At 51.2% G+C, this 23,355-nt stretch overlaps 1 protein-coding gene across 2 annotated transcripts in view; it reads right to left on the minus strand.

Moving 5' to 3' along the window:
* The window catches only part of PREX1 (phosphatidylinositol-3,4,5-trisphosphate dependent Rac exchange factor 1), a 178,484-nt gene that overhangs the window by 42,929 nt on the left and 112,200 nt on the right, over positions 1 to 23,355 (minus strand). For both annotated transcript variants that reach the window (XM_072801370.1, XM_072801371.1), the window contains 7 exons: positions 18,501 to 18,619; positions 16,788 to 16,937; positions 14,522 to 14,669; positions 6,570 to 6,670; positions 5,115 to 5,218; positions 4,873 to 4,922; positions 3,498 to 3,573 (listed from right to left, as the gene is read on the minus strand). In XM_072801370.1, coding sequence (XP_072657471.1) covers positions 3,498 to 3,573; positions 4,873 to 4,922; positions 5,115 to 5,218; positions 6,570 to 6,670; positions 14,522 to 14,669; positions 16,788 to 16,937; positions 18,501 to 18,619 — 748 coding nt within the window. The remainder of the gene's footprint in view (positions 1 to 3,497; positions 3,574 to 4,872; positions 4,923 to 5,114; positions 5,219 to 6,569; positions 6,671 to 14,521; positions 14,670 to 16,787; positions 16,938 to 18,500; positions 18,620 to 23,355) is intronic.

A 23,355-nucleotide genomic window follows, 5' to 3' on the forward strand; every position in this document is an offset into this window, starting at 1 on the left:
CAGCTCAGCCTCCACCAAGGACCTTGGGGTCTTGGAGATCCCTCTCTGTCTCTCCCTTCCCACACTCCACCCACCCCCATCAGCAAACTTTGTTAGGTCTACCTCCAAAAATTCCAGAATCTGACCATGTCTCCCACCTTCCCCGTGGTCACCCAGTTCCCAGGAACCCTGTTTCCCTGTCTGACGTTCTGAAGCCGCCTCCTCTCCAGGTTCCCTTCTGGCAGCCTCGCCCCCCTACAGCAGAATCTCATCCCACCAAAGTCACTGCTGTCCCTTCTGTGCTCAGAGCCTGAAGTGGCCTGACCCTCCCCAGAGCCCACAGGATGCCATGAGACTGGCCACAGGCCAGCTTTCCCCAGCATGCCTACCTCCTGTTCACGCCTCCCACAGACATACCAGGCTCACCCCAGAGAAGGCTGCACCCCCAACCATCCTCGGGCTCACTCCCCACCTTTCTCGGGTCTCTGTTAAAATGTCCCTACTCAATATAGCCTTCTCAGGCCCCTCCAAAAACTGGACCAGCCCCACCCGTGTGAAGGGTAAATGCCCCCCTGTGGCTCCCACACACCCTACCCCACGCACCAAGCTGGCACCCAGCATCAGCAAACATATGTTGCATTTTACTCCTTGTTCTTATCAACTGCCTCCCCCAGCCCTCACCAGAATTCAGGACCCATGAGGGCAGACACTGTTATCCAGTTCACTGCTCTGTCCCCGAACCTAAAGCAGTGCCCGGTAAACAGGAGGTGCTCAAGGAGAGAAAGGGATGAGCTAATGAGCCCTCTTGTAGGATTTCTCTACACCCTCTCCTGCCTTCTCATTTTAAATACTGCTAAAGTGACAAGGAACAGAGTGTCTGTGATGCAGAGGCCACCTGAGTGCCAGGCATGCCAATCTGCCCCGTCCTCCACCCACCCACTAGGAAGTCCAGCGGGCACCCCAAAGACAGTGCCTTCCCTCGCCAGAGGAGAACTCTGGACTTTCCCAGGCATCCAGGGGTTCCTCCCCTGTCTTCGCATCACTGTAAAGGGTATTTCCAGCCACCCAGCGCACCAAAGCCCCAGGACGCATCCTTGCTTCCCATCCCCCCCTCCCCCAGCAGTGCATCCTGTATTATCTGACTTCTCACCATCTCGGGGACGCACCTCACTCCCAACTCAGGCCTGGGATTCACCACTTAAGGCAAAGTCCACGTCATGTTTTGAAACCAACACGCAGCTGTGGGCACCACGGGCACTCGGGAAACATGAGGCCACAGAAGGGCCAAGGTGGGGAAAAACAGCCGTTTCAGAGACCCCAAACCCAGCCAGGTCTGGGCCCCAAGCAAAGAACCTAACCGTCACCCCCTGTCACCCTCACCTGTGGCAGCACACTCAGGAGGCGGGACTCCATGGATCCAACCCCCAACCCCACCCCACCCCCACTCCCCAGCTGGTTGTTTCCTGTTCATATTGGTCCTGCACCCCCAAAACCCCTCTGCTATTTTTTAAGACTTTTTAAATTTACTCATGAGAGACACAGAGAGAGGCAGACATAGGCAGAGGGAGAAGCAGGCTCCCTGCGGGGAGGCTGATGCGGGACTCGATCCCTGGACCCCGGGATCATGCCCTGAGCCAAAGGCAGATGCTCAACCACTGAGCCGCCCAGGCTGCAATTTCTTCAGCCTTCCATACCACACAGAACTTGAAGCCACCTTGAATCCTTTGTGCAGGAGATGAGGAATTATAATAATCATTGTATTTACTGAGCAATTACTCTGTGCCAGGTGCCCTTCTAAGCACTTTACATGATTAACTCCTTGAATCCTCAAAATAATCTAACGGGGAGGGTATCGTTTTTAGTTTCATTTTACAGGTGTGGAACGTGAGGTACCGAGAAGCCGAGAGGCTTGTCCAAGGCCACGCAGCAAGGAAGATGCAGAGCGGGGATCGGAGCCAGGTCAGCCTGGCTATAAATAAAAGCACGTGCTCAGAGTTGGTTTGATGGGATCCTAAGGGGAAGGCGGTGTTACACTGTGGTTAGGTGCTCTGGGCTTTCCAGATGTCCAAAACTGAATTCAAATCCAGGGGTGTTTCAAGACCTCCTGAGGTCTTAGAATCCCATGCTACAGCAAACATATTAAACTAACACCCACATCCTACATTAAAATAACACCCACATCCTACATTAAATAATGCTATTTTGGCTTGAAATTTTTTTTCAAGGATTTTTCTAAACCTGCTTTTTAAGTTATCTGGCGCCAAGAAACATTTACTTTACAGATTGGCTACGATTTCCAGGCAATCATCAGGAATTGTGTGACATGAGAAAATCCCGCCAGCAAATTGTTTTCAAATGGAACGAGGTTTTTATGAATGCTAAATTTAACAATTAAGGAGGCTGACATAAAGCTGCGCTCTGTAAACGTTTAAACATTTATCCATTTTGATTTCACAGTTGTCTCCTCATCTTTGGAGCCAATACGTTTTTTTTACAGACTATGAATGAACATTGTCGCAAGCTCCCTGAAAAGTTCGCAGAACCGAGGTACAAGTGGGGGAGACAGGCCCATGCCAATAAGCTGTGCTGCCACAAGGCTGTGTACCCTTGAGCCAAGCGCTCGGCCTCTCTGGGTCCCAGTTCCCCTGTCTCTAAATGGGTTGGAGGACTCCACGAGAGTGGAGTAAGCGTCCCGTGAGCAGAGGCCATAAAGCACAGGAGGCAGGCAGACAGAGTATCTGCAGCATCTCAACGGAGCAAACACCTCTGGCAAGTTGCAATAAAACCGACGCATGGACTTTCCCAGCCTCTGCCCAACCCTTGCCCTCTGGGAATTTATGTGAAAGGAATAACGTGGCAAGCTCCACATGGAGGCTCTGGTCTGGTGCTTCAGCCTGAGATCAACTTGTCCCAGCTCCCCCAGGACTGTTCCAGTTGTAACTGAAAGCCTCAAAGTGGCAGCAACCCCAGCGCCCATTAAGTAGATAGCTAATAGATAGCAAATATGAAATAACAGATAAATAAAATGCGGTTGATCCATACAGTGGAATATTATCCAGCCTTGCAAAAGGAAGGAAATCCTGACCCAGCCTGAGAACACTAGGCTGAGTGCAATCAGCCAGCCGCAGAAGGACAAAGGCTGTAGGATCAGACTGTATGATCCCGCTTACACAGGGCACCCAGGACAGCCAAACTCCTAGAGGCAGAAAGCACAGGTGAGGCTGGGGAAGGGGCAATGAGGTGGGGGGCTGCTGTTTACTGGGGACAGAGTTTCAGCTCTGCAAGATGAAAAGTGCTCTGGAGAGGGCGGGTGGGCATGGCTGCACAGCGCTGTGAGTGGACTTCATGCCACGACCTGCCCACTAGAAAATAGTTAAGGCAGTAAGCGTTCTGTGTATTTTACTGGGAGCAGAAACTCATGAACAGATTGTTTAAAGCCTCGAAGGCCCACATCCCGGTTAGCTCCTCAGTCCTGGGCAGAGGGAGAAGCCGCTCACACAGCCGGAGGGAGTTCTCACCTGAGCCAACAGCCAGTCCACCAGCTTGCTCCCGGGCAGCACCGACTTGTAGGTCTTCAGGTGGTAATCGCGGTCTCTACAGGGGGGAAGTGCATGTGAGCCCATCAGGGAGAACACAGGTGGGGAGCAGATTCCCAGTTCGACCCCGCACCCCACCAGCACCTGCTCCGATCTGTGCAGCATCTGAATTCCCACCAAGTCCTGGTACAAAGGGCCGCGTTAACCTCACAGTCAGACTGCAACAACTTCTCAGGCTGCGAAGCTGGCAAGTACGAGTTTATGTGGCCAGCCATGCTGAGGCTGATAAAGTCTGGCTGGGGGCACTTCTCCCAGATTCAGGCCGCGCGCACAGTGAGGGCTGGCCCTGCCACTTCCTTCTCCCAGGGCCAAGCAGGAGGCCTTTCTCATGAGGGCCAAGGCTAGACCTTGGAGTCAGAGGCAGGTCTACAGATGTAAGTAGTTCCCGGGGGCCCAACCCCCAACAAGGCCAGCAACAGCTGGAATCTTCTCCGCTCCTCTACGAGTGGACAGGAGCCGTCAGGACAGGGGACAGAGGAATGTGCAGCTGGGTAAGGATTAGGTCACCCTCTCCATCCCTTTATCCATAACCACAAGCTTCACAATAAAGAAAATAATCACTGGCGTTTCCACAGCCCTCACTATGTGCCATAGGTATTCATGGCTACTGCCCTGGACAACACAGACCCAGAGCATGGCTACCAGTATGGAAGGGGCTACAGGACAGCACTGCTCTAACGTGCCAGTCAAGGGTCTGGGGACAGAGCAGTGAGCAAACTCCCTGCCCTTGGTGAGTTTACAATCCAGTGGAGAAGAAAGACAGCACATCAAGAAACAATACATATGTAAGATGTCAACTAGTAACAAGTTTCAAGAAGAAAAGCAAAGTGAGGTAAGGAGGACAGTGCATACCAGACTGTGATGCTTTAGAACGGTGGGCAGGGGAGGCCACTCTGATTCGGAGATGTTTGAAGGAAGTGAGGGAATAAATACACAGATAGGTAAGGGAAGAGCACTCCAAGCAGTGGGAAGAGCAAGTGCAAAGGCCCTGAGGTGGATCTTATTATTATCCTCATTCCACAAAGGAAAAAAGTTGAGGCACCAGGAGGCTAAGTGACTTTGCCCCAAGTCACACAGCTGGTAACCAGCAGCTGAGACTCAAACCGGTTCCTGCACAGACATCCTTCACCACCACCCTGCAGCCTTTCCTGCAGACTGACTCAATTAACCCTGAGGACAAACATACAGGGAAGATGCAATTATGAGCCCCATCTGATGGAGGAGACTAAGGCTCAGCCCCAGGCCACACAGTTGAAAAGAGGCAGAAGTGAACTGGAGCTCAGAGAAGGTAACTTACTTGATCACGGGGGTGTAGAGGCTGTGGAGGCGGCAGTAAAGCCTCACACCCTGAAAGAGACAAAGGGAGAGTCTGGGATCAGGCCACATGCTTCAGGGGCCTCCAAATCCAGGCTGCTGGGAGAGATGGTTCCCAGGATCAAGCGGCAGCTGGGGGTGGGGGAAGAGCACAGGCCACCAGGGCACAGGCCGGCTCTGCCATGACCGTGGGGTCCGGGTCATGGGGCCAGGCGACATACCTACCTTGGACATGATGTCCTCCAGCTCACTCCGGGCCTTGTAGGTGCCGTCATCATAACGGAAGCGGTACATCACCTGCTCGTTCTTGAACTGGTGCTTGTCAGAGACTGGAGGGACCCAGGGAGCCAGTGAGGCTGGGCCCAGCACCCGCCCCCGCCCGTCATCACCCTGCACTCGGCCAGGCTCTGTGTCATGCACAATTTCCCTGAAGCCCTGCCCTCGCTCCTCTGTGGAAACCAGGTCCCCCTGCTCCATCTGGGGCCCTGCTGAGCTATCCTGCTTGGGGCTGGGGCACCTGCAGGTTCACGAGAGGCCCAGAAATGCCCTGACGCAGCCTGCACTGGAACCCATTGGGCCGGCACCTCCTTGGTGCTCAATCACCAAAGCATGTGTTGGGACCATGGGTGCTGGGGTATGAGACCACGCAATCAGGATTTATGACACCCGAGGGCCTTGGGTCACCCCTGGCGTTTCTTTCTGTCACTCTGTGGATCCATTAGCAGATCCTGGAGGCTCTTCTTTCAAAACACTAACAGTGTGACTCCACACTCCACCCTGTTCCAAGCCACCACCCTCTCTCATCTAGAACATCGCAGCCCCTCACTGGGCACCTGCTGCCATCCCCGCACAACCCGTCCACTGTCCACATGGTGGCCAGAGGGAACCCGCTCAAGTCTGAGTCTTAGCAGGGCTTCCCTCCACTCAGAACTCAGCAGCAGCTTCCTATGTCACTCCGAGTAAAAGCCGAAGCCCCCACGATCCCTCACGAGGTCTCAGACCTCATCTCCCTAAACCCTGGCCCCATGCCCGCCAACTGCACCCGCACCCGCTCCCATGGCAGCACTGGCCGCCGTGCGGCTCCCTGGACCCACTGCCTCTCCTCTCCTAGGGGCTCTGCACCAGCTGCTCCCTCAGCCTAGAACCCCAATGGTATCCGGCCCCTTGCTCTCTTGGGGTACCTTCTCAGGGAGGCCTTCAATGCGAAATTGAACACCACCCCCTTGTTTCCTCCCCCCGACCCCAGCACTGATCACCATCCGGATTCACAGAGTTTACTTCTGTTATTACCTTCCCCCTCCAACTAGAACATCGGCACCATGAAGATAAGACTTTTCATTCATCCTGTCCACGGCTATGTGGCACATGACAGGCACTCAATAAATATTCACTAAGTGACAGAAATATAAATGACTCTGGCCCTTTTTTGAGGGGACTTTTCAAGGTGTCCCTGCATTGCTGGTGTTGCAGGTGAGTGCAGGGCTTCCCAGCCTGGTGAGCAGATTCATAAGGGCATCCGCATCCCAAGGCTACCCTGTGCCCAGGGAACACTAATGCTTCTGTGCTAGTGGACATGCTCTCGGAAGCACAGCACTGCTGAGGTCTGACCTGTGCCCACCCACAGCTCCCCCTCACCACGCCCCCCACCCCCGGGCCTGCCCAGGCCCAGCCCCGACTCACCATGGTGGATTATACCGTTCTCCAGCAGGGCCTGACCCAGGTTGACTCCTTCTTCGGTCTTGCTGATTTCACCAATTTCCAGAAGCCAGGCAACAAACTCACTGCCAGGAAGATAAGATGCCATTGAGAGACCCTCCCCAGTCTTGGGAACACAGGGACCAGCACTAAACTGGCCTGGCCCCACCCTCTCCTGGGAAGGACAGCTAGAACATCCCACAAGAGAGCAAACTTTGGGAGACCATAGCCCTGGGCATTATACTGAGGCCTTGTGCTTTTCCCAGGACCAAAGGTAGAGGGGTGGGTGTGACCAGGCCCTGACTCGGGTGCAATGGATGGCTGCATGGACAGATGGATGGATGGGCCATTGGATGGGATGGAGGCAAGGATGGGTGGATGGATGGATGGGAGAGAGGGTCGGAGGATGGATGGATGGATGGATGGGAGAGAAAGATGGATGGATGGACAGATGGGTAGAGAGGTGGGTGGATGGGAAGGAGGGAAGGATAGATGGATGGGTGAATGGATGTGAAAGAGGGGAGAGAGGAAGAGGATGGATGGATGGGTGAATGGGAGGGAAGGATTAGTGGATGGGTGGATGGATGAGAGAGAGAGAAGGAGGGTGGGTAGATGGATGGATGGGAGAGAAAGATGGGTGGATGGATAGATGGGAGGGAGGGAGGGAGGGACGGAAGGATGGATGGATGGGTGAGTGGATGTGAGAGAGAAGGAGAGAGGAAGAAAGGATGGATGGATGAGGGAGGGAGAGAGGGAGGGAGGGAGGGAGGGAGAGGAGGAGGATGGATGGATGAATGGACAGATTCATCCCCACAGGAGTGGGGAGGGAAATGAATAGAACGTTGAGTAGATGAATGGATGACCTGACAGAAGACTAGTGGGCAGGTGGGTGGAGGGCAGCATGGAAGAAATGGGTGGACACTAAGTGGAGAGAGACCTGGGCAGATGGGTGGGGGAACAGATGATCAATAAGCAGAGGAATGAAGAAACAAACAAGCAGGAAGAAATAAGAGTCCCGAAGGAAGACTGTGGAGAGTCAGGAGAGCTCATGGTAATCAGATTGTGTCATTCTCCTAGTCAAACTCTCCAGTGGGCCTCCCCCTTGATCTCAGAAAAAGATTGACACTCTGCCCACACGATGACCGTTATCCACATGAACCGCTGTCCTCACAGATCTCCTCTCCTACACCTTTCACTTACTATGTTTCAGCCACAACCACCATCTTCTGCTTCTTAAGAAAGATCAAACTCCTAGCAACCTCAGGGCCTTTGCACTTGCTGTTCCCTCTGCCTGGTAACGCTCTACCCCAGCTCTTCACATTTTCCTTCTCAACAAAACAGCTCCCTACACAATCCTCACATCTTCTGATTTTACTTCCTTTTTAGCATGTATCTTTGTCTGGAATTGTAGTGTTACAGATTTCTATATGTGTTTATCAGCAGTCTGCTCCATCAGAAAGTAATCTCTATCCACATTGACAGGGTTTTTTGTTTTTTTTTTTTACATTTGAGAGAGACAGAGACAGACAGCGATAGAGAGAGACAGCACAAGCTGGGGAGGAAAGAGAGCAGTAGACCCCCTGCCCCACTGAGCAGGGAGCCCGATGTGGGGCTCGATCCCAGGATCACAACCTGAGCCGAAGGCAGATGCTCAGTCGACTGCGCCTCCCAGGTGCTCCTGGCAGGGATTTCCGACAGCCATATTCCCAGCCCTACCCCGCCCCCCACCCCGCACCTCTAGAGGAGGGTCTAAAGCACAGCAGAGCTCAATCATCATTTCTTGAACGCATGAAGGTATGAACCATCAAACAAGGTGGAATTTTCTAGGGTCGACAGGAAGGTATCTGGGAGAAAGAAGGGCTCACGAGCCTAAGGAAATCCAACGTGACTACCCAGTGGGGTAGAGGCTCAGCCCGACCCCAGGTCCCTGCTCTTGGCGGCACACTCAGGTTCAGTGCAGAGCTCAGGCCACTCAAAGTCAGCAAGAAAAGGGAGAACCGGCAACAGGGCTATTTCCACCGAGGCAATCTGTGTTCAATGAAAGCAGGTGGCAGCTGGCCAAAGCACAGAGCTCTCCTGCTTATCGAAACCAGCTGTCCCGCCTCCAATTACAGGGCCAGAGGGGGCAGGACTATTTTTAGCTTCTCAGTGTTTGGCTGCCTGTGTGTAGGTAGTGGTGTGTGCAGAGGCATTCACAGAGCCCCGGGTGCAAGCCAAGGGGAAGGGGGGGTGCACAGAAGAAATGGATCTATTTTGTGGGGTGAGAGCCCTGGGTGGGGAAGAGGTTTTTCTAGGTCCACCACCCTCAGTTTCATTCTAAAAGTCCCAAAAATCAGAGACGGAGGAAGCTGCCGGCAGCTGAGGGAGGCAAACAGATGTTGAGTGCCCACTCTCGGAAGCTGGAGACTCGGCATCCGGCTGCCCACCAGCTGTCCCATCGGGGGCCGTCTCTGGCACCCATCAGCCGCCCTGTGGCCAGATGGGGGGCAGGAAGTGTCCTAGGGTCTTCTGCTAGCGCGGAGGAAGGCAGCCCAGAGAACAGCAACTGTGACCCATGTTTCTGCCCCAAGTTGAGGCTTACCCCTTTCAGAGCATCAGGGAAGGTTCACAGCTTGCTGGGCGAATTTGGGCAAGACATTGTTCCTCTCTGGGTCTCAGTAGGGGCTATCTGGCAAGCGGTTCACTCTGGAACCTTCTGGATTTAGCTGATCAACTTTCACATCAAATGAAATCTCAAGCTGGGATCCAGTGTGCAAAACCAGATACAACTCATCTCTAACGCAGGGACCTCGAGTTCTTGTAAATGACCATAAGCGGCCAACTTGGAGGTGCCTGGGTGGCTCAGTCGGCTAAGCATCCATATGACTCTTATTTTCAGCTCAGGACATGATCTCAGGGTTGTGAGATCAAGCCCTGCATGGGGATCTGCGCTGGGCATGGAACCTACTTAAGTCTCAGTGTCTGTCTGTCTGTCTCTCTCGCAAAAAAAAGGAGGAGGAGGCGGCAGCGGCAGCGGCGGCCAGATTGAGGCGATGCTGAACGAGCCAGTGCTGGTGCTCCTGAAGACACCAGCTACCCCTCCATACAGCTGACTGTGGCCACAAGGGAAGACTAAAGCATCTTACTTTCCAAGAGAAGCCAGGAATTCAGCATTTCCTGTGAAATCTCCCAACTGTTAAATGTTGATATATAATCCAAAATTTCCTGAAAGCACCATGCAGCCCACATAAAACACATGCGTGAACTGCTCTAGGTCAGTGGGGCACCATTTGCCTCCACTGAGGTGCAAGGAAGGGTGTTCTAGGCAGAGGGATCAGCACATACAAAGGCCCTGAGTTGAGAAGTACAGTTAGGAAACCAGCAATCTGCCAGTTGCTGGAAGTCCAGCCTTTCAGAAAGCTGTAGCTTGGAGCACTGAGCTGGGCACATAGAGATGCGGTCAGCTTAGGCTGGTGGGGAGTCTGGGGTCCAGACAACAGGGCGCTAGCTGAGTCTACGTGCACCCAGCTTCAGCCCTTTTTCCTTCCTGCCCCCAGAATCACTGCCACATGTCAAGCCCAATAATAGGCACAGGGGATACACAGGCATGTCTTTGTGATCTCCCTAGGACAGTCCCCTGAGCTGAGGCCCAGTGTGCCACTCAGCACCCAGTAGAGCAGTCCCCTTGTTCTCACCTGTTTCCTCCATGAGGGTAGGACTGGGGGGTCTATACTCATCCCTATAACTCCACTGCCTGAAGCTGCTTCCTGAAGAATTCCTGGAGGAGCTTCCTGCAGCAATGTCTGACAAATCATTTCTGATCAACTCATACCCACAGGTATCCTGCACCTGTGCAGGCAGGTGGGCGAGACAGTGAGGCCTCTTCCACCTCAGAGCTTCTATCCCAGCAGACATCAGTCAATGAGTGACATCTAACCTCTGGCAAGGGGGAATCCAAAAGCATTCTCCTTCCAGGAAGCCCTGACTGCCTCATGCCAGACACACAATTACACTTGTGCCCTGAGTTCTCCAAGCTCTGACAGTGCCTTCATCCAGAGCCTGTGGAATGAGCTCATCAAGAATCAAACCTGAGCCCCCCTCTCCCCTTACCTGCCCAATATGGCCCCTGCCAAACCCTGCAGCCTCATCTCCCACTTCTTGGCCACTCTCTCACTCTAACCACTCTGGACTGGCTGTTCCTCAGTTACTTACTCAAGGCTCGTTGCAGCCTTGGGGCTTTTGCACCTGCTGTTCCCTCTGCCAGAAATGCTGTTCCCCCCAGATCTTCTCATGACTGGCTCTTGGTGATAATCTAGAGCTTGGTTAAAATGTCACCTCCTCTGAGAGGCTCTTCCCGACTACCCTTGCTGAAACGGTACCCCATTTCCTCACCTCCCCAATCAGCCTACTCATTTCTTACAACATCAATCAACTCACTGAAATCTCCTCTTTACTGGTGTTGGTCTACTTGTGTATTTTCTGATCCCCCACTAGACAATCATCTCTATGAGGGCAGGGGTCCATCTGTCCTGTCCCCTGCTGGCACACAGTAATGGCTCAGTAAACAGTGAATGAATGGCATGAATGAACTGATTCAGTCTGCCCAACCGATCTGAGGCTCCTAGAGGACAGACGCCCTTGTTCCTCCCATGATGCCTCCGCACACATATACAAATGTTATTCCTTGATTTTCCTCACGAGTTCTGTCTCCGAGCAGGGCAGAAACAGGCCACCCCAATACACATTTCCATCACCTGGCCAGCACTGTGTGGGGCATGTCACATGCCTTTTCTCACTGCAGCCTCTGACAATCCAGTGAGGCATATTTTATTATTTCTCATTAAGTGATCATTTACTGAAGCTCAGAGAGGTTAAGAAACTTGCCCATAGTCACAGAGCTAGAAGGAGGGGGAAGCAGGGTTTGCATCCAAGTTGGACTCAAAAGCCCACCCCTCAAAAGTTATGAGGGCAAATCAGACATGTTTTGTATTCATGGATTCCCCCTCTAGTAGCACAGATGGACAGGGAGAAAGTAACTATCAAGGAAAAATTAAATGTGCAGAACAGAGATATAAATGGATACATGTAGCAGAGTGTGGTGGGAGAGAGCCCTGGATTCAAATCCCAGCCCCTGACTTGTGGCCACATGACCTGGTGCAGGCCCTTTTCCCTCTCTGTGCCTCAACTCTCTTACTCTTAAAATGGGGATAATGGCAGTGACCTGCCTCACCATGTTGCATGGGGGTTAAAAGGCATGGCCACATGCCAGTGCCTGCAGCAGAGGAAAGTTTGGTAATTATGTCTTGGTAGCTACAGGTTCCTTCCACCCGAAGGACCACATTTGCTCCAGCAGGAGAAGACCAGGAGCTGAGCCCTGGGGGGGAGGAGGAAGGTCATGAGCCAGGGCCAGGCTGAGAGCAGAGCTCTGTGTGGAGAAGAGCTTTGTTAGAAGACTCTTCGGCAGGAAGTCTGGTCCTTAAGGCCCCGGTGATTATAAAACAAGCTTCAATCCTGGCCCTGTTTCAAATGGGCGGTAAAAGAAATCTCCCCTAATCCTTCCTGAGGAGACAGAAGACTCCGCTGAAGCTCTAATCACAGGCAGGTTATCCCATCCGGCTGCACTAAGCTCCCCAAGGGGCTTGGCAGGAGGCGGAGAGGTCGGGTGACCTGGGGGGCGGGTGACAAGAGGGGCCGGAAGCAAGCCCCTCCTGCAAGGAAAACCTTCCTTCTGCCCAGGGATTAAAGACTAGCTGATGGAGACGAGCCAGGCCGCCTCTTCCCCACTTCCCGCAGGTCTGAGGCCCACAACCTCCTCTCCACACATCCTTCCAAGGAGCTCCTGGCGCGGGTTGCTGACCCCTGGGGGCAACAGAGCAGCCCCCCTGCCCCTCCTCGGGAGTCCAACCACCCCCTCAAAACCTCCTGCCTGCTGCCCCTTCAACCACCAGCCTCATGCCGCCACCAATGAGCTCGGCCCTGGCTCCACACCTGGTCTCCAAAGGCCTGTCTTCCCAGCATTTCAACCATGCTGTGTCCAAACCTCGCTGCCGTTGCGCCCTGTCTCTGCGTCTTCTTCGCCTGGCTTGCACGACGCCACACTTGCCCCAAGTGCCTCCTACCTCTCTGCCCGCTTCCTCTGAGGCTCCTCTGAATGTCCTTCCTCCAGACCCTGGCAGCCCCACGGCCCAGTACCTGCCTCGGCTCTCCCTGCATGTCCCCTTGCAGACTTCAGTCCCATGGCTTTAAAAACCATCAAAATGTGGGGTGCCTGGGTGGCTCAGTCAGTTAAGCGTCTGCCTTGAGCTTAGGTCATGATCCTAGGGCCGTGGGACGGAGCCCCGTGTCAGGCTCCCTGCTTAGCTAGGACTCTGCTTCTCCCTTGCCCTCTGTGGCTCACCTTCCCCCACATGCTTGTTTGCCCCTCCCCCCACAAAAATGAAGTCTTAAAAAAAAATAAAAATGCCCACATGCCTTGCATTTACTTCTCCAACGGAGTCTTTTCTCCCCAAGGCCAGCTATATCCAACTAACAAGTCAACACCTCCACCCAGGTATGTAAGAGTCTCAAGGGCACCTGTCTGAAAGGAGCCTCTGAGCTCTACTCCCACGCCCCAAACCTTCTCTTCCATCTGTCTCCTTCCCCTTCTCAGCAAGTGGCAGCTCCAGCTTTCCAGGGGCTCACAATCCTCAACTCTTTTTTTTACCCGACCAGCAAATGGGGTCACTTTCAAAATGACCCAGAATGCAACCACTTCCCCATCTTTACTGTGACTCCCTTCGTCCAAATCACCTCTCCCCTGGTCCACAGTAATATAATACCGAGGTTCGTATCCAAGGCCTCTTCAAAAGTTTTTGGGAGGTGGGTGGATTATAAGTCAATAAATTCTAAATAAAGTCCCTGCCTCCCAGGCAAGCGTCCCCCCCACTGCTGGCCCACAAGCCCCATGAGGCTGACATCGTCTGTGTTGACCACCAGGTCAAGCGCACGGCACACGGCTTGGTAATCCTGGTGAGGCTGTGTATCTGCTGCCCCTCTTCATCCCCAGCCGTCCCCACCAAATAAAGGAGATATAATTCTGGGTTTAACATAAACCTGTGCTCCAACCCCTTTGATCCTTGGCTATGAAATGGGGGCAGGGGTAAAGCGTTTTTTATTGGGAAGGAATGTATTTCCCAAAGAGAGAAACTGGGGGCCCTCAAATACGGAGAGCTTCTAGGAACCTCCCTGCTAAAGTATAACTCAGGGCAGGAGGCCTCATGGGACGCCACCCCTGCCCACACCTAGTGTCTCAGACTTCCAGCCTCTAGGACTGGAAGGCAACAAGTTTCTGTTTAAGCTGCTGGGTCTGTGGTGCCTGCTGACTGATGCAAAGGCCCTTGTCTGCTCTTCTGGCGCTTCCTGCAACTCTGAAATCAACTCCCTGTGTGAAAAACCTCTTCGCTGGAAATATCTATAGTGGCTTCTGTTTTGAGAAGGAGGGGCAGTGTTTCTCAATCCATGGTGGGCAACCCGTTAGCAGTTTGTGACATTTACTCCATGGTCTTGCTTCACATTATTTTTTAAAACAACTGAAGAAATGAATAACATACAAAGGACAAGATGGAATAGAAATGAAAGAGAACAAAAAAGAAATAGAACAGGTACTTTCAGAGTATACCCTGCCCAGAATGTTTTGTGAAACTGGCTTCAATCATACGTTACACGGCTATATACACTAGGTTACAACATAGAATTTATGTTTTGCAGTAAATTGTGGTAGGAAAAGACTGGAAAGACCTAACATGGGGACCCCACGATCCTTGTTGACCTCCGAGGTCTGTTACACAAGGATTCCGGGTGCTTTAGCTCTGCCCAGCAGGGCTCCTGGGGAAGAGGCACGGGCGAGAAGGGCCAGGTGGGTACAGTCTACCCCACCTGCTGCCGGGGAACCCCCCAGAGGCCTGAGTGAGACCACTCACTTGCCGAGGAAGCACTTGGGGACAGTGCTCAGCTTTCTCCGGCGGTCCTTGATCAAGTTCACCTTCTTGTTCATCATCATGTGGTAAAGCTTCTCCCCCTTCTCCGCAATCATGACGTAAGCGTCCCGTTCCATGCCCAGCTTCAGGCCTACAGAGGGGGTACAGTCAGCGCTCAGGGGAGAACCAGCCCTGGGGAGCAGAGGGAGGCAGGCCTGGGGCTCCTGGAAGCCTGCCACCCAGCTGTTCCCGCCCCCCACCAGGGTCATCATAGAGCACACAGGGCATGTCAGCCACTGCTCCAGGTACCTGCCAGTGATCCTCGCACAACCCTGTAGGGGAGGGTGGCTGGTCTCCCCCATTCTACAGATGGCGAAGCTGAGGCCCAGAGAGGTTAAGTCCCAGGGTACTGCTGATCAGCAGTCAGGCTTATTCAACCCTTCAACCTGAGCATAGATTTTCAAATGCAGAGGTTATCAGAAAGCCTACCGAGCTCTTCCTTTCAGCCAGGGAGAAAAATCTGCCCATTTATCTAGACAATATGCACAGAACCCTGACCAGATCCCTGCCCCACATTTTCTACTTGGACCCTGACGACTCCTGACAACAGCAACGACAAATAATGATAGAAAATGCTGTAAGCGCCTGCTATATGCCACTTGATCCTCAAGAAACCTGTAAGACAAAATTATCTCTAGTTTACAAATGAAGAAATCGAGGCCCAGAGAAAAGCACCTGTCTGCCTAAGGTTACCCAACTAGAAGTGGCGGAACCAGGATTTTTACCCAAAAAGTTTGATTCCCGGATCTGTTCCCCTGATCACAGTATGCACCACCCCCTGTAAACCCAGCCCTGAAGTCAAGGTTTGGACCACACCCTGATTCTAACGACTGAAGCCCACCAAGGCCACACCCTCCACATGATCCCATGTACCCTGAATGAACCACAGCCCCCCAACCTGACCACAAAGACACAGCCACACCCAGGCCCGTCCACACCCCTGGACACCACCCCTGGTCCTGAGCACACACCCAGCCCTGACTAGTTTCAGAACTCACAAGCTGGCCAACCAGGGGCCAGGTTCCTTCATTTATTTGGCTCAAAGCCATTGGAATACATTTTGATACAAAATTTAAAATCAAGAAATATCACCTGAAAACTTAAAATCTAGCTATGCTGGGCTCATACTCTTGAGAAATGGTGGTGACCTGCACGTGGGTGGAATAGGTAAGAGGGAAGTGGATGGACTTGGAGGAAGTAAAGGGACTCCCTGTACTGAATCTGGGGAATGGGCAGAAATCAGAGACAGCACCCAGAGTTTGAATCTGAAGCCCAAGGCAAATGGAGGAACCAGGTACTGAGATGGGGAACCGACAGGGGTGGAAAGCGGGGTGGAAGTTAGTTCTGATTAGACATGGCGAGTGGGAAAGGTCTATGACACACCCAAGTGGAAGGCTACAGATACAGAGAAAACTGTGCCTCAGTTTCGTCCTTTGCAAAGACAGGGGGCGGGGGGTAGGGTTTTTAGGTTCACATGTCAAATTTCCCAAGTATGGTCAAATCCAAACTGCATTTAACACCATTACAAGCCTGTGCAGCAGGGACTCTTATCCCACTTATTGGACGACATCGCTAAGGTCTGGGAAGCTAAAGTAACTTGCCCCCAGACATACCACAGCTCCCTTTTCCCAGATCTCTGCACAACAACCCAGCGCCAGGTCCCAGCCCCACCCAATTACCACACCCAGCCCTGCACTATGTTAGCAATCTGCATCCAGGGAGAGAGATCTCTGACCACAGCTTATGAGCAGCCCCCAAGGATCCTTCTACCAGATGCAGACTCTGAGTCTCAAGCACAAAGAACCCCCGTGAAGGCAGCAGAACTATGGGGGAGACGGAGGCATGGAGGGTGCATCTTGGCTACCAGCCCCTAAGGGTAAAAGGTGCCAAGCATCCCAGGATGACCAACTGTATTGACCAACCTTGGGCAAGTCCCTTCCACTGGACCTCAGTTTCACCACCTATCAAGTAGACTCTACCACCAAGTTATAACACAGTCCCAGAGCTCTCTGCTCCTTCAATGACCTGCTTCTTATAGCTCTAATCTCTCTGGAAAGGACCCTAGGCCCCTTCCCTGGACACAGTCCTCACTACACAGTCCTCACTCCACAGAAGTGACCAGCCTAAGGGAAGCCATACACACCCCAGGATCCCAAGAAAGCCCCCCGCAGCCACCACTCTTCGGAAGCCCACGAGAGGGTCCACTCACTCTCACGCTGTTCCCTCTCACGGATGATGGCATCCAGCCACTTCTGCTTCTCCTCTGCCGTCTTGGCCATGCAGACAAACCACTTGTTCTTGGCCGTGTTATGGATCTTCCAGCCATTGGTGACAGTGTAGCCATTGCTGTGGTAATCCGCTGGTAGGGGCAAAAGGCAAAGGTCAGCCCAGACTCAGCTGGACAATTCTGAACATTCTCCACTACACACCTGAAAGGTTATAGGACCAGTGCATCTTGCCCCAGGAAGACAGGCTGGCAGGGGCATCAAAAGGATCAGGATCTGAGAGTTGAACTTGCAACCCTTTAAATGCTCACTCCCTCTCTGCAAAGAATAGAAGATCTGCAAATAAAGACTGCCCCCCCCTCCCCCCATTACAGGGGCTTCAAGACCGCATAGTCTGGGCACAAATACAGGAGTCTCAGAGCCTGGGAATGTACTCTGGCCTCCCTGCCCATCTCATTTGGGCACTTGGGTTACTTAAAACCTAGTGCAAGCCTCACAATGCCAAGTCGAGGGCCCTGATGCATTGCTGGCTGGGCTGGATGGAGATGGGCCAACCTCTTCTTGTAAACAGGCTGTCAATTTTCCAGGGAGGTTTAAGCTCCCCGTACCCTAAATCCGAGGAGGGATCCACAGGTTTCACGACATTGTCAAAGGAGTCTGTGTCTCAAAACCAACTAGGGACTCTTGCCCTAGCCAAGCTCAAGGACACATACACAAAGGGGTTCACACAAGACTGCTCACAGCATCACTGTTCATAAGAGCAAATAGCAGAAATGACTCAAATGTCTATCGCCAAGGCATTAATAAGAATATTACACAGTAGTGGAAACCAACACAGTGTAGACCGTGATGTGCAGAAATGCAAAGCAAGATGCAAAAGAATATACAATATTTTGTGACCCTTTAAATGAATATATAAGACATCTATATAACTACATGTATATATTTAAAGCTACTTAACATGCATATATAATGATATTACCCTTAAAGTTAGAAACAAATTTTCATGAAAACGTTTACTAATGCATGCTTATAAAAATGTTTGCGAGAAAATGATCATCACACTATTTGGACAGTTACTTCTGGTGGGGAAAGGTGCTGTGACCATGGAGGAGCCTGTGAAGGGCTTCCACGGTACAGGCAGTGTTTGACTTATTAACTCGAATGGTGACTACCCAGGTGTTCACTTGATGTGCATGTGTTTTAGATATTTAGGTTAAGTTACATTTTAAACAAAAGAAAAGATTGAGGAGTGCCTGGGTGGCTCAGTCAGTTAATCAGACTCTTGATTTAGGCTCAGGTTGTGATCTTAGGGTGGTAAGATTGAGCCCCGCATAGGGCTCCACGCACAGCATGGCGCCAGCTTAAGATTCTCTCTCTCGGGATCCCTGGGTAGCACAGCGGTTTGGTGCCTGCCTTTGGCCCAGGGCGCGATCCTGGAGACCCGGGATCGAATCCCACGTCGGGCTCCCGGTGCATGGAGCCTGCTTCTCCCTCTGCCTGTGTCTCTGCCTCTCTCTCTCTCTCTCTCTCTATCATAAATAAATAAAAATTAAAAAAAAAAAAAAAGATTTTCTCTCTCCCTCTCATCTACCCCTCCCCAGCCCCTCTAAAAAAGAAAAGAAAAAAGTAAAACGAGATGGTGCCATGGAGCAGGTGGGGCTGGGGCTCAGGCGGGCCTTGGGGTTAGGGTTTACCTGTCCCATCTTCCACGTTCTCCACCTCCATGACTTCAGTGTTGATTCGACCCCTGAAGATGTAGAGGGAGCCATTGATGGACTTGGTCCTCTTGGTGGATTTCTTGCCCCCGGTGACCCTGAAAGACAGAAAGAAGTCAACAACCCCTATATCTCACCTAACAGGGGCTCGGAAGAGCAAAGGGAAGTAGTAATCTGGAAGGATGCACGAGTTTTTGACTGGTGGCTAGGTGACTTGAACAAGTCTTCTCGGCTCCCAGACAGTCTCTCCATCTGGAAAATAGGCTAGTTGCCTTGCTGACCTCACAGAGCTACACCAGTGAGAAACTAACCAGAAGCAATAAAACTCATTCCTCTTAGCTAGAAAGAGGGTAGGGGCTCTAACAGAAGGGTACTTCCTGAAATCAGACCACAGAGAAGGGTGCTCAGAGGAGGCAGTGCACCCAACCATCCACATCCACCTGCCCACCATTCATTCCCTCACTCAGGACTCAGGTCCTTCTGCCACTCACTCAGTCACTCAACAAACATCTGAGCAGTGCTTCCTATGGAGAGGATGCCAAGTTGGGGCAAAGGGGAGTCACTGACCCATGCGTTCAACAAGCACTTCGGAGAACACCTACTTGGTGCCAGGCACTCTGCTGGGTGCTGGGGCTGCAGCAGTGAACAAAACAGAATCTCTGAGGACTTGCCCTCCAATACAAGGGGGCAGGGGGCAGAGAGACAGACGCAAAGTAGAGAAGTCAAAGTTATGTCAGGAATGCTAAATGTTGTGTTTAAAATAAAACAGAGGATGAGGTCTCGGGGCTAAAGGCCACTTTGTGGCATGCGCAGGCCCCTCTACTCTGCCAGATGGGTGATGTTCTCAAATCTATTTGCCTGATGTGCACCTGTCACTGCAATTAGGTAAACTCCGTATTACGTAAGTGAGGACATACAAATGTAGAAAGAGTTATCTCCCTGAAAATTAAGGTGATTATTTTGGAAAGACATGATAAAAGTGAGTTGCTTTTGTGTTAAGAGTAAACTTCTCCTCAAAGAAACTTTGGCTCTAGATGAAAAGAATGTTTAATGAACACAGAGTATATGCTTTTAGTTAAAATATTTAAGGTTTGTAAAAAATTAATAATAAAGCAAGAAGATGCTTAAGGAGGGTGCGGTGCATGATTTTAACTGGACAGGGGAGGAAGAGGTGGTCAGGGGAGGTCTCATTGAAGAGGTGGTTTTAGAGCAAAGACCTAGGGAAGATGAGGGAGGAACCTAGGAGGGTATCTGGGGAAGATCATTCTAGGCCCCACGCGATGTTGCAAGGAGCAGCGCCGGCTGGTGGTTGAAGCTGAGTGGGCAAGGGTGAGTGTGGGGACAGAGGTCAGAGCAGCCACACGGGCCAGATCTGGCCGGGTCCTGTGGGCTGTGATGAAGATAGGCTCCTCCTGACAGTGTGAGATGGGGGCCATGGAGGGTCTGAGCAGAGGAAGAGCATGATCTGATCTAGGTTATGTGGCAGCCTGTGAGGAAGGGACTGCAGGTGGGGCCAGGAGAGCCCACAGGAAACTAGAAGCCACTGAGGAGCACAATGGTTTGTGCACACCTACCCATACTTACTTACCTACGTGTGTGCGGACACATACAAGTTTCTATAAACTTTTTATTAAAATGTAAAATCCATACAGGAAAAAAAATGCCCAAAGAAGTATGTTTAACTTTTATAGAGTGAGAACACTTCTATTATCATTGTAAACACCCCCAAAAGCCCCCCACTGTGCCCCCTCCCCAGTTACTCCCACCACCACCACCACCACCAAGCAAGAGTGACCTCTATCCTGACCTATGACCCTGTGGATTTGCTCTGCCTGTTTGGGAACTTCACATACATGGAATCACAAAGGGTGATGGTGATCAAGAGGTCGGTTGCTTCGTTCGGTGCCACCGTGTCTTATGAAGAATACACGTGCACATCTCGGCAAGTGATCGACCTCAGCTGACTTACAAGGGATGCACATGATCGACTTTACCAGAGAATGCCAAGCTGTTTCCCAAAGTAGTTGTACCAACCCGCCTACCCCACCCCAGGAGAGCAGGAACATTCCTGCTGGCTCCCCATCCTCTGGAGCTAACGTCCACTGCGGCCATTCTGGTGGGCATAGAGTAGCGGCTCATTAAACATCACACTTGTATTTCCCTGATGAGTAATGAGGCTGAGCCCCTTTTCATGTTTATTGGCCGTCTGGTCCTGTGGGCCATGGGCTTTTGTGAGATGACTGTCCCTTGCACATTTTTCTGTTGGGTTGTCTTTTTCTTAATGATTTATAACAAGAGTTGGCAAACTTTTCCTGAAAGGGGCCAGATAGATGGTAAACATTTTCAATTTTATGGGCCACATGGTCTCTGTGTCAACTACTCAACTCTGCCCTTGCAGCATGAAAGCATCCACAGACAACACCAAAACAAATGGGCATGCCATGTGCCAATAAGTCATTATAAAAAGCCAAATTTGAAAAAAAAAAACAAAAAAAACAAAAACAAAACAAAAAAAAATTAAAAAAAAAAAAAGCCAAATTTGGCTTATAGGACTTCTTATTACATTCTGGATGTGAGTTCCCTGTCAGTTATATGGATCTCAAAGACCCCTAGTCCATAGCTTACCTTTTTATTCTCTAAACAGTGTCTTTTGATAAGTTCTTCATTTTAATATGATCTGATGAATCTACTTTTCCTTTAAATTAAACTTTTTGTCCTATTTAAGAAATCTTTGCTTACCATCAGATCATGAAGATAGTCTCCTATGCCTTCCTCTGAAAACCTGATTTTTTGACTCTGCACATTTAAATCTATGATCCACTTGAAGTTGATTTTTTTGTACCATCTGAGCTAATAGCCAACTCATTTTCCCCACCGGATATCAAACTAACCAAGCATCATTTATTGAACTGCATTGGCATTTTTGTTGAAGTTCACATGACCACGTCCATGGGGGTCTGCTCCTGGACTGGCTGTTCTATTCCACTGAACTATATGTCTGATTTTACAGCAATACTATGTTATTTTACTTACTGCAGCTGCATAGTAAGCCTGGGTACCAATAGTACAAGTCCCCCAGCTTTGTCCTTTTTCAAAATTGTCATAGCTATTTCTCTGTTTCCATGTAAATTTTTTTTTGAAAGATTTTTTTCTTTTTCTTTTTTTTTTTTTAATTTTTATTTATTTATGATAGTCACACACACAGAGAGAGAGAGAGAGAGAGAGAGGCAGAGACACAGGCAGAGGGAGAAGCAGGCTCCATGCACCGGGAGCCCGACGTGGGATTCGATCCCGGGTCTCCAGGATCGCGCCCTGGGCCAAAGGCAGGCGCCAAACCGCTGCGCCACCCAGGGATCCCTCCATGTAAATTTTATAATCATTTATGCATACATACACAAACACTCCTTCCTGGAGTTCTTATTAGAAGCACTGAAGTTCTAGCCAAAGTTGGAGACATGGGCTGCCTGGGTGGGGGTGGCTCAGCAGTAGAGTGTCTGCCTTTGGCTTAAGGTGTGATCCTGGGGTCCTAGGATCAAGTCCCACATCAGGCTCCCCACAGGGAGCCTGCTTCTCCCTCTGCCTGTGTCTCTGCCTCTCTCTCTGCGTCTCATGAATGAGTAAATAAAATCTTAAAAAAAAAAAAAGTTTGGGGACAGATAAGAAAGGACTTGCTAAAGAAGTGGGTGTAAGGTAAGGTCAATGAAGATTCTGGTCTGGTTTCCTGAGTAAACAGTAGTGCCATTTACTCAGAATGAGGAAGACTGGAAGAAGAAAAGGTCTGGGGCAGCAGTTGTAATGAAAATGAAGAGTCGGGGCACCTGGTGGCTCAGTGGTTGAGCGTCTGCCTTTGGCTCAGGTCATGATTCTGGGGTCCTGGGATTGAGTCCCACATCGGGCTCCCCACCAGGAACCTGCTTCTCCCTTTGCCTATATCTCTGCCTCTCTTTCTGGGTCTCTCAGGAATAAATAAATAAAATTAAATATAAAAAAAAGAAAAGAAAAGAAAAGACTCACAAAGAGTCTTGCTTTAGGCCCCATCTAAGTGTGAGCTGTATGTGAGATACCCACAGGAAGACAGAGATGGGTCATTCTTCTTTATGTACATGTGCCAGCATTATTCTAGCTGATTTACACATTTCATCCTACTTCATCTATAAAAACAATCCTATTGGGTGGGGACTACTTTCATCCACATTGAACAGACAGGAAAACAGAGGCACAAAAAGCTGATGTCACATGCCCAAGGCTACACAGCTGGTTAGCAGCAGGACCTCTAGGTCCTTAACCCCGGAGTGATGCCACTACCCCTCAGACACGACACAAGCAGCTGAGGTATCAGAAATTGAGCTCTTCTTGGTGTTTGTTTCCCATTCTGAACAACGGGCAAATGGGGTCCTAGAACACTCCTTCCACGTCTGATGGAAGCCTCTACTTTTGAATTAGGCCAGAAGCACTGTGAGTCAGAGGCCTTCCATGACCCGCATCCTGGACGGGCGGTGCCCCGCACAACCCAGGCAAAGACAAAACCGTCGGCAGACACCTAGCAGTGTCAGGCGCTTCCTGTGACCACATTGGTCAGGCTGGGAGTTCTATCCACCCCTGCCCAATCCCTCTGGGACCTCCTGGAGCCTGGCCCTCTGGCTCCGTATCCAGAGGCAGGAATGCTGGCTGCCCACCACATTCTCCCAGGAGACAGATGTGCCCTTTCCATCCAGCCAGCCTGGATCACTCATGGAACTAAGGCAGCAAATGGCCTTCAGAGACCTCATGGCAGCCACAGGGCCAGTCCTAGAAGCCCCACTTGAGATCCAGCACCAGCAGGATGGGCCACAAT

This window comes from Canis lupus, chromosome 26, assembly GCF_048164855.1.
Source record: "Canis lupus baileyi chromosome 26, mCanLup2.hap1, whole genome shotgun sequence".
NCBI lineage: Eukaryota > Metazoa > Chordata > Mammalia > Carnivora > Canidae > Canis > Canis lupus.